Source organism: Salminus brasiliensis, chromosome 24 (assembly GCF_030463535.1).
Source record: "Salminus brasiliensis chromosome 24, fSalBra1.hap2, whole genome shotgun sequence".
NCBI lineage: Eukaryota > Metazoa > Chordata > Actinopteri > Characiformes > Bryconidae > Salminus > Salminus brasiliensis.
The window spans coordinates 29,208,144-29,219,061 of record NC_132901.1 but is presented as its reverse complement, the minus strand read 5'-3'; the positions used below and the strand labels follow the sequence as shown (position 1 = coordinate 29,219,061).

Genomic DNA, 10,918 nt, shown 5'->3' with positions numbered 1-10,918 from the left:
GAAAAACTAAAGCCAAGACCAACGATTTCAAGCTGTCTGATGAGGAGGAGGAGGAAAACGTCAGACCTAAGAAGGTCTCCTTCCTGAAGAGCCACAGGAGAAGCTCACCCGTGCAGGACGACCAGCCTGACACGGCCAGAAGATCAGACACCGTGGGCAGCTCGGACAGCCAAGGCTCTCCCCCAGAGAGAGGTGAACCCCGCACACACTCCAGCTCCCAGCCGGACCCGCCTGCAGACTGGAAGATCCAATCAGAGTCAGCTCTGGGGAGGCAGAGCCAATCAGATCCGTTCATGTCGAGAAGGAGCCTGTCTGAATCTCCACTGCCGCTGAATTCGGAGAACAGCCGATGGGATTCTCCGCTGCTAGCAGAGGGGGCGCTCTTCAACAGTCCTCTCCCTGTACCTTCAGAGAGAGGGGAGGACCAGCTGAGAGTGCTGATTGGAGCAGATGGGGAACAGCCTCCTCCTCAGCCCAGAGAACGGAGTGCCAGACAAAGACCAGCGGCAGGTCAGTGGCCGCACTGAGGAGTGGTCATCATTATTATTAACGGGCCCATATCATTACCCATCAGCCACCAGCAGGCCTGCTGGTATCAGAACCGCGACTGGTGAATGATCCCTGGGTCCTCTGCTGGCAGTAGTGTAGAGCAGGAGATGCTAGGCTAATTTTGCTAACGATTTCGCCTGGTTTCAATTTCCTAAACTGGTGATGTCACAAAACCCAACACATTTACATACTCCAGTCTTTTCAGCCTACAGTAGTTCGGCTCCGCCCACTCACGCTGAGGTGGGAGCAGTTTTTTGAATGAGGCAGCCAGTTGGAGAATTACACACACTATATGTCCTAATGTTTGTGGACACTCTTTGCAATAAATGCATTCAACTACTTCTGCATTGCTGACACAGATGTGCAAATGCACACACAGCTTGTCTAGTCCCTGTAGAGAAGAAGTACTGCCAATAGAATAGGACTCTCTGCAGCAGATCAGCATGAACCTATTAGCACCTATTAGCACTAGGAGACAGTCTTCCTCCCTGGACAGGATAGGCTCTTTGTAGTGCTCTAGCCCTCAGTGTTTGTAAGAGTGGTCAGAAAAGGCTGTTTTTATATGCAGGTTCGGTTGAACACAAGCCCCCAAGACCCAGGCCCAGGCCGAGGGCAGCTCTGGTGGGCAGCAGCGCTCACGATGAAGAAGACGGTCCAGCAGACACACCGTCCAGCAGAGCTGCCACCTCCTCTGTGTCCTTACCGCTGTCCTTCACTGACAGACACACCACCACGTCAGCGTCTTCAGAGAGACTGGGCTCCTCCGGGAGTGATGGCATGCAGGTGGGTAGAGGAGGCTTCACCCTTAGGTGGTCGACAGGGTCTTGTATTAAAGACGTGGTGTGTGCATGTTCGGTACCTCAGACCTCATACGATTGTTAAAGGGCTCATATCCTGCAGGTTTCCTGTAACAATGTTTAAAAGCTACAGTTTCAAAACAGTGTTTATTCTCCGCCCCGTTCTCCGCCCCGTTCTCCGCCCCGTTCACCGCCCCGTTCACCGCCCCGTTCACCGCCCCGTTCACCGCCCCGGCCCCGTTTACCCTAACAAAACTGCCCAACAATTTGCACATCATCCTGAGACAGACCCGTCCGGATTCACAGCTCTGTGGTTCTCCAGGCTGCTGCGCTCCGGGTCTAGTGTCCGAGTGTCCGTATTGGAGCTCCTCCTCCAGTGGGTATCAAACACTTTCAGACTAGCTGAAGGAAGACTGGAGGGTTTAGGACCACCCCGGGTTTATCTTCTCCACTCGGGTTGCTCCGGAGCAGCACACCCACCCCCAGCTTCCTTCAGAGGTTAGCTCCACCAGAGCTGAGTTCAGTGGGTGCTCAGCGGCGCGTGGAGAAGGCCGACCGAACATCAGCAAACACCAACAAACTCCAATTCAGCGTGACGCATTCAACCAAACGCTTCCCGAGACCCATATTTGTGTGTTGGGTCACTCCGGCCTAAAAACAACACGGACACCATTACAGCTCAGAGTGAAAGAAAAGAGGAGAGTGCAGATCATACACACTCATCACATTGTGTGTGTGTGTGTGTGTGGTTTTTGCAGTGTGCAGAAGAAGAGCACCATGCAGCATCTGTGCAGGCCGACTCTCTCTCACCCTCACTTGCACAGCTGACCATCGAGGCCCTGCTCAGTCCAGTAGAGGGCGCTGGAAGCACGGGTATGTGACCAAATGACCCCTTCAGCCACGCTCTCTCTCTCTCTCTCTCTCTCTCTCTGTCTCTCTCTGTCTCTCTCTCTCTCTGTCTCTCTCTCTCTCTCTCTCTCTCTCTCTGTCTCTCTCTGTCTCTGTCTCTCTCTCTCTCTCTCTCTCTCTATCTATCTCTCTCTGTCTCTCTCTCTGTCTCTCTCTCTCTCTCTCTGTCTCTCTCTCTCTCTCTCTCTCTCTCTCTCTGTCTCTCTCTCTCTCTCTCTCTCTCTCTCTATCTATCTCCCTCTCTCTCTCTCTGTCTCTGTCTCTCTCTCTCTGTCTGTCTCTGTCTCTCTCTCTCTCTCTCTCTGTCTCTCTCTCTCTGTCTCTCTCTCTCTCCCTTCCTTTCCCTCTCTCTCTCTCTATCTATCTCCCTCTCTCTCTCTCTCTCTGTCCCTCTCTCTCTCTCTCTGTCTCTCTGTCTCTCTCTCTCTCTCTCTCTCTCTCTGTCTCTCTCTCTCTCTCTCTCTCTCTCTCTCTATCTATCTATCTCCCTCTGTCTCTCTCTCCCTTCCTTTCCCTCTCTCTCTCTCTATCTATCTCCCTCTGTCTCTCTCTCTCTGTCTCTCTCTCTCTCTCTCTCTGTCTCTCTCTCTCTCTGGTCATCATGTGTTCTATAAGCTGGCGTATTGATCAGTAAACTGAATAACTAGAGCTTTCTGTTTTTAATGCAGATCTGAGTTTGGATCAGAACCGAGAAGATAAATACACCACACCCTTAGAAGAAAACCCGGTAAGTCCAGGAAGAGGGTTCTCGTTGTTGGGTGGTATCACAGTAATACTGTATACCTCTGAGGCTGTGTCCGATGTTCTGTGTGTATCTAGTACACGGCCCAATAAGCTCAGCTGCACTTGTTCTCCTACTCTGTGACCCTGTGAGTAAGCTGAACTTTATTAGATTGGGCAGGATGAGAAAGTAATGAAGCCACGTAAACATAGACCCGTCTGCACTACCTGCACAGGTTACACTGTAAGCCCCCAAGTCCCAGTGTCCCAGTGTAGTAGCAGTAGTATCTGCAGCGCCCCCTACTGATTTATTCTGTTTTCACATTTAATTGTTTCAGAGTTTTAATCAAAAATATTAAAGATTATAAGACAGTCTGAGTAAAACTATAATATTTTATAATATATCTATTAAACATGAGACAAAGTGATAATCTGTTATTTTTAGGATTCTTTATTTAAATAATAAATTTGCTTATTGATGGTTTTCAGCTCCGTTTTTGTAACAAATACATTAAAAGGAGATCAGGAGGGGGCCTGTACTTTTTCACAGCACTGTTCTGCCTCGTACTGTTGATGCTGATTCACTGATCTCACTGTAAACCTCTCTAACCAGCAGGAGAGTTCTGAAGCTGCGAGTCGTCTAACAGCAAGCAGGCAAAGTCAAAGAACCGACAAATCCCAGGACAGGTGAGTCCCCCTGCTGCTGTTCAGCGCCGAATCACACCCCTCACAACCCACCAGCTCCAGATCTCACATTCTTGGGTTGCAGACCTCCAAGTTCTCGGCCGGCAAGCTCCAGAAAGTCCAAGAGTGCATGTTCCTACACGGCCGAGTCCAGATATTTGGGAACTTTGAAGGTTTTGGATCAGAAGAAGTCTTTGCAGGAGAACCAGCCAGATGCTGCAGATTCCCTGAGAGCTGCCGTCTACCAGGTGGGCCTGAGACACTCCGAACACTCAGAGACGCACTGACTGGAGTCAGAGCTGGAAAACTCCGGTCCGGAAGGTTCAAATCCGCCCCGGGAGGATTCGAGATGCCTGAGCAGCAGAAATCCTGGGGCAGATTCTTACTTTCTGGACCTAAGTTTTAACTAGAGTGATGCTACACACTGTTCTAGGTAACTGAGAATGGAGGTGTTTGAGAACGCTCTCCTGGGTGGAGGTGTGAGAGAACGCTCTCCAGGGTGGAGGTGTTTGAGAACGCTCTCCAGGGTGGAGGTGTTTGAGAACGCTCTCCTGGGTGGAGGTGTTTGAGAACGCTCTCCTGGGTGGAGGTGTTTGAGAATGTTCTCCAGGGTGGAGGTGTGTGAGAGTTGATTAATCTTTATTGATTTATTGATCTCTAACCTCACATGTCTACCCCCAGGACTGGCTGAAGAAGAAAGAGGAGAAACTACAAGCAGCTCTGAGGATCAAACAGCAGGAAGAGAAACTGAAGGTGGAGAAGAAGATGGAGGTTGGTGCAGACACTGTTCTCTGTGCAGAGGCCTGAAAGCAGACACCCACTGTTCTCTTCTGAAATGTGTGACTGCTGTAGGAGGAGATGAGCAAGAAAGCAGACGCTAAAGCCTCGTATGAAGCCTGGAAGGAGAAGAAACGTGAAGTACTGACGGAGAAGCTGAGAGAGAAGCAGGAGGCCATGAGAAAGGAGCAGAAGGAGAAGGAGGAGAAGGAGGAGAAGAAGGAAACAGCGACGCGAGTGAGTGTTAAAGCGCAGGGATATTAGTACCTCTCGGAAACCTGAGGTCTAGCCCCAATAGTGGTAATGGTGGACAGGGGTCAGCATGGGCACGCAGAGCACCTGTGTGGAAGATGATAAATTCCACAGGGCATTTCTGTGTATAGTTCGTTAACGTGTAATTCTGTAATTATAGCTAACTGCGGTTTTCTAAGAGGGTGCAGATGCTTTTTATAGTGATCAAATCAGTTTCACTTTCATCAGCAGGCGTTTCCACAAAGCAGCTTTACAGAGATCCAGGTCTGACCGCCCTGAGGAAACCCACCTCAGAGTGAGAGGAAGGACCCCTGAGAACTCGGACGGAGAATAATGAATATATATCTATCTATATCATAAAAAACATATTAGATACAAAACCAATAGTAATCATAATAGTTCAGTTTCAAAGTGAAAATAAAAAATCTAATAGAAATTGCAATAATAAAATAACAGAAAGGGATTAACTAATGAATTCATAGATAATACAAGATCAAATGATGGACAGGTGAAATATAAAACAATACTTGATATAGAAAGAAGGAGAAATGTAAATGAAGAGAGGAAACTAAAACCAAAATTCGATAAGAAGTAATGAAGTGAATCAGTGGCAGACTGAATGACTCCTCTGCTCAACATCAGACAGCACGGCAAATATCCCAGTAAAGCCTGGAGGGAAACGCAGAGATGGATTCAGTAACAGAAGAGAGTCTGATTCCACACAGAGGTTCAGATGAGATCAACGCTGGAATGATCAGATTCTCTTCAGTCATCGCTTCTGGGAAGCTGGTTTGCTGGAGCTGATCAGAACTAGCCCAGTCAGAGGGGCAGGAGCGGTCAGCGTGTCACAGTGCGGCGAGGTTCAGAGTGACCCGGCCTTTCACATCTCTCTCGCTTCTCTCGCTTCTCCACCAGGTTTTTGAGAAATGGAAGCAGGAGCATGACGATCACCTGCAGGAGCAGCACAGGAAACAAGCCCAGCAGAAGACCAGGCTGAAGGACAAGAAGGAGCGAGAGCAGGAGGAGAGGAGGAAAGAGTGCAGCTCCTCCTTCAGCCGGTGGTGAGGGAGTGATGACGTCATTAGTACATTTACCCACAATTCTGTGCAAATCAGAATCCTCAGTTCAGTGTGTTGCTGTTCAGCGCTACAACATGCTGTAACTTCCCTTAATACGTACTTAGGAGTGAAAGGAAGAAGGACACCATTCAGGAGAAGCTGAGGGAGGAGCGGGAGAAGGAGAAGATCAAGGAGATCGAGGAGAAATACCAGAGGGAGGAGAGGGAGAAGATGGCCTTGGAGGTGTATGAGAAATGGCTGGTATGTGTGGTTTACTGTAGTCTGAAGAAATGGACGAGCTGATCTTAGACTCTTAGATCTGGTTCTATCAACACTGAAAAAGTGTTCCACTATTGTTACTAATCTGCCTAGCAACCACTTAGCAACACCATAGCAACCACCTAGCAACTGCCACCTGAAATACCGTAGCAACCACTTCACCAACAGTTCATATAGCAAAAGCCCAACAACTGCGCCAGTCTCCTGCCCTTCCCTCAGGAAGTGCACTTTTCTATTAACCGTTTTTGCTGAGTGTGCACTCTGTAGTAAGGCAGCGTAACTAGAACCAGAGAAACTGAAAGAACCTCATTTCACTCCATACAGAACCCTTCACATAGACCGGAGTACCCTGTGGTCTCACACATGCTTTTGTTTCTGTCTTCTTCACAGAAAAGAAAAGAGTTTCAACAGAAACGAGACAAACAGGAGAAGAAGATCAAGGCCATCATTCAGGACGAGCCCCCTCCCCCCTGGAGCCCACCCAACAGAACCGTTCCCTTTGGTAAATAAGGCGTATCTCGCAGGCATCTCCACCATATCTGATATCAGGTCTGATAGCAGGACTTCGCGTGCATCAAATCCAATTAGGAGGCAGATCTGCTGTGTGGTGGCTGGACGCTTGGTCAGATGCTGGGCTGGGCGGAAGAGCTCTGACCAGTTCATTAGAGCTTCTCTTCTTTAGAATGGTGCTCTTTACTCAAACAGAGGTGCTCGTGGTAAAGTGCAGCTGTGCAGAACATGGTGTGGAACTCCTTCCTGCAGCTTTCACCTCCAACCCCAACAAAGGACACCAGGTTCTGCTGGAAGGTAGACAGCCCTCCAGAAGCAGAGCTGGAGAACTCTGATGTAGACGGCCTCTGTAACTCCCACTGCATCACATCACATGGCCTGATCTGTGTTTGTCATCTCCTCTGAAAGGTTCTAGATTCTCCTCCTCTTTAAACTGTGGGTTCCGTAGTTAGGCCGTGGTTCTATGACCACTCAAAGAAGCAATTGGATGCTTAAGCGGTTCTTTTACTGGGTGAATGTTTCTTTTAAAACCTCTTGTTGATGGTTCTGTATAAAGGTCTGAAAAGGGTTCCACTACTGAATCAAAGAACCCTTTTCACTATGACCTAGAACCCTTTTTCCTTGAAGTGACAGTACTTGCTAGTGCTACAGGGTGTGGAGTACTTTAATATGATCTGTTTTTTACTTCCAGAAAGCAGAAAGACGTTCAGTCGGTCAGTAGTGTCTGTGAGTAGACCGGTCTGAATTTAATGAAGGTTTTTCTTCTATAATATAAGATACATTTTTATTGGGGAATTATGGGAAACACTTTTTATCATATTTAAAATGTGTTATTTTTATATATTAAGAAAGAGCAGACTGCAGTACCACCACAGCTGAAACTAGAAACACACACAGGTCTCAGCACTGGCACTAGATGGCAGCACAGTAAAGCCCATCACTGCTCTCTCATAGTTTCTAACTCCGACCGTTCAACTAAGATCCTTTTTCTGTGACGGATTTCTGGATAAACTGAGAGATTTCCAGCTGCTAATGCACTGCAGTTCTGAGATTATGAGCACCCCCTCGCTTCTGGACCTACAGGCTGTGCAGGATGAATCCATCATTAACATATTAAGTGTGTCTGTTCTGCTTGTGCAGTAAAGCTCTTTCTCCAGGGAAAATTAAATCAAGATTATGTCAGTTGCTGCTTTAATTACGGACGCTGTAAGATGAGCAGCTTTGTGTTTCCATCAATCCTTGTGACAGAAACTCAATAGCGGCCTCAGTGGGATAATGCTGCTGCCATCTTTTCTGCCGTCTGCAGCTGAGGAGCAATAAATAGGAAAGTGATTGGGTGGATCGATAGCCAAAGCCCATACTTCTGTAGCAGTGACAGAGCAGAATGTATGAGATGGGGGTTTTATTAGAGCGCTGGGGTGATTTTTAAAAAGTGTCAGAAGAGGCCCGGCGAGAAATCAGATTCATACAATTTGCTCTGATGCAGTCGATCATGTTTGGAGTCCAGCTTTTCCTTCCTTACGTCAGCGCTGAAGCTACGAGGCTAATAAAGGCAAAGGCTACAATTCAGTACTATGTGCCTACAGCCCCTCTCAGCCCTGCTGGACCATGTGCAGGTCTGCACTGCGGTGGCGCAGGCTCGGGATGTGGTTTAGCTATAAACCTGAACTAAACTCCCTGTTCAGCTCGCATGACATTATTATGATTTTATTGAATAAATTAGTGTTCCACCACGATAACAGTAAACGATATTAAACTACATATTAGTTGATATTAGCAAACCTGGAGCTTCCCTCTCCCTCACTGGGTTCAGCTCTACAGAGGCTCTACTGCTGATTTATTCATATTCATCATAAATATGATAAATATATCTGTATGTTTACAAACCTGCTAATGACCTGGTATAGTTTAGAGAGGTTTAGGTACAGATTTATTGGTGATTATTGATGATTATTAACTTCTACCATTAATATTTGCTGAACTAAAGACTAAATTTAGACACCAGCCGTGTTTTGGATTATGGACTATATCTGAGGGAAAAGCCGCTCTTTCCTACCCTGGAGCTACAGGGCTAATGCTCTGCGCTAGTGCAGCAGCCATCATGCTAGCTATCATACAGGAAACAATAGCTAGTCTTGCTAGAAGCAAATGGTTCATACACATTACCTTCACGGTCATATTGATGATTATTGATTATTGCAGTCCTCACTCTCTTTAAAGCGTATGGAGGTGTTCAGTAATCTCTGTAGACTTGATTATATGGTTTCTTTACCTACAACTGGGCTGAAGCTACATTAGCGTAGCTAAAAACAAACAGCAGACACTAACGTCTTAAAGCTTCACTGTTTCCTCTCTAAACTTTTATTCATTATTATAGAAAACAGTCGGTCAGAAATGACAGATATTGTTATCTTATTTCACAGTTACGTGATTGTAGGAGAGGGAAGGTTTAGCTAATTAATTAGCGCACTGCAGAAAAACTGACCTTAGCAGGTGGAATAATCTTAAACAGCGTAAATATTAAATATGTTTCATTTTAGGATTATGATAGTTATGATTATGATCAATTTATATCTAAATATTGTTTAAGTAATTTTATCTACTGAAATTTTATTACACTGGTAAATTATTTAGCTTATTATAAGCAGTAGAATAAAACCTTCAGTGGATAAAATGACATGAACCTGGTAAACAGTGTCTATATAGACGTCAGAATGAGCATTATCAGATATTTCTGCCAGGTTTAAGATTAGTACTTACTGCAGCAGTTTGAGTGTGTAGGCCGGAGTGTGTAGGCCGGAGTGTGTGGACTGGAGTGTGTAGGCCGGAGTGTGTGGACTGGAGTGTGTAGGCCGGAGTGTGTGGACTGGAGTGTGTAGGCCGGAGTGTGTGGACTGGAGTGTGTAGGCCGGAGTGTGTGGACTGGAGTGTGTGGACTGGAGTGTGTGGACTGGAGTGTGTAGGCCGGAGTGTGTGGACTGGAGTGTGTAGGCCGGAGTGTGTGGACTGGAGTACGTCACTAATGAGCAGCATTAGAAAGGTTCGGGCTGTTCAGCATGGTCTGCCAGCCTGTTCTGAGACTCGGGATATGAATCGATTGACGAGAGGAGACTTCAGAGACTTTATTGACCTCAGAGTGTCTGCCTTGTTCCACTGACGAAACAGCTTTGGTGTGTGTGTGTGTGTGTGTGTGTGTGTGTGTGTGTGTGTGTGTTATTTGTGAAATGAGTCGGTACTCCAGTTTTTGAGGATTTGAGCCGTTTGGAGAAGAGGCCTGTCTCATTCTCCGGCGCTGGGGAAGCGAGCAGTGTCCCTTCACTGACAATTAGATAGAAAGAGGCAGTGCAGACATCCAGCCTGTCGTCCGTCCCGTCCCTGCTTCATCACATCTGTTTCTCTACAAACGCTGAAATAAACACAGTGTACAGCTTCTACTACAGTGTTCTAGACTCTACTGTTAGAAATGACATTCATATAATAACATACAGCACATTTACAGCGTACAGTATCTTACAGGAACACACAGCAACAACACCGGCGTCCCGTTCCTACAGCCGTTTACAGTTCACATGTTCTGCCTCATCACGACACTCCACAGTACATTAGATTTAAACAGAGAACCCAATCGAACCTCCAGCACTAACCCCTGATCTCCTCCAGCTGAGCTTCAGTCTTTTAATCGATATTTTTATTATTCTGTCTGAGACTTTACATTTACTATATGTTGAACAGCTTAAACTGGCATAGCCCCTATTTTACCTCCCACCCAAACCCACCAGTGCAGCTACACCAGTCCTCTGAGTTTTATATGGAGTGATGATGATGATGATGATGGTAGGGACTACTTTCTGTAGCCGCACTACACCCTGCAGCATGTATCCCTCCACCATTTTAATGATCTGGTTTTAAAAGCAGGTTCTAGAGCCGAGCTCTTCTCAGTACTCTGGTAGAACCGTGTCTCAGGCATCAGGTGTCAGGCGGTGTCACTGAGCTCCACTCACGTTACGAGTTTATCCATCAAAATCAGTCATAATGCTGGGTGTACTCAACCCTCAGATAAAGAGAAAGCTGATGCATGTAAATGAGCTCCGTTCTGATTGGCTGCCTCACTCATAAAGCACTACAGGCTGAAACACTCCTTGTATCTTGGTTGTAAGAGGACTGAAAAGCTGCAGCCGACGGTTTCTGACACGGTGTGGCCTAGCAGAGCTGAAACGGCCGCTTGAAATTAGCCCCTGTTCTAGATAACACAGGTCATACAGCGTCAGAAACCACGGTGAGGTCTGAGCTCATTTACACCGGCAGTTAGCGCCATGCTAACGCACATGCTGTAATCTTCCCGTTCTTGTTAGCTACGTTAGCTGTGTAGCTCCAGCGCTAAAC

At 46.9% G+C, this 10,918-nt stretch overlaps 1 protein-coding gene across 3 annotated transcripts in view; it reads left to right on the top strand.

Moving 5' to 3' along the window:
- The window catches only part of map9 (microtubule-associated protein 9), an 11,725-nt gene extending 3,552 nt beyond the window's left edge, over positions 1-8,173 (top strand). Inside the window, exons 4-14 of one of the 3 annotated variants that reach the window (XM_072669912.1) lie at positions 1-510; positions 1,118-1,332; positions 2,105-2,219; positions 2,924-2,982; positions 3,592-3,662; positions 3,745-3,907; positions 4,341-4,430; positions 4,512-4,673; positions 5,604-5,749; positions 5,872-6,007; positions 6,416-8,173. The exon at positions 1-510 is cut by the window's left edge and continues 57 nt beyond it. In XM_072669912.1, the coding sequence (XP_072526013.1) occupies positions 1-510; positions 1,118-1,332; positions 2,105-2,219; positions 2,924-2,982; positions 3,592-3,662; positions 3,745-3,907; positions 4,341-4,430; positions 4,512-4,673; positions 5,604-5,749; positions 5,872-6,007; positions 6,416-6,535 (1,787 nt within the window). In that variant the 3' untranslated portion in view covers positions 6,536-8,173. Of the gene's footprint in view, positions 511-1,117; positions 1,333-2,104; positions 2,220-2,923; positions 2,983-3,588; positions 3,663-3,744; positions 3,908-4,340; positions 4,431-4,511; positions 4,674-5,603; positions 5,750-5,871; positions 6,008-6,415 lie in introns of all 3 variants that reach the window. The other 2 variants (XM_072669913.1, XM_072669911.1) reach the window with 2 other exon arrangements.
- The last annotated feature ends 2,745 nt before the right edge of the window (positions 8,174-10,918 follow it).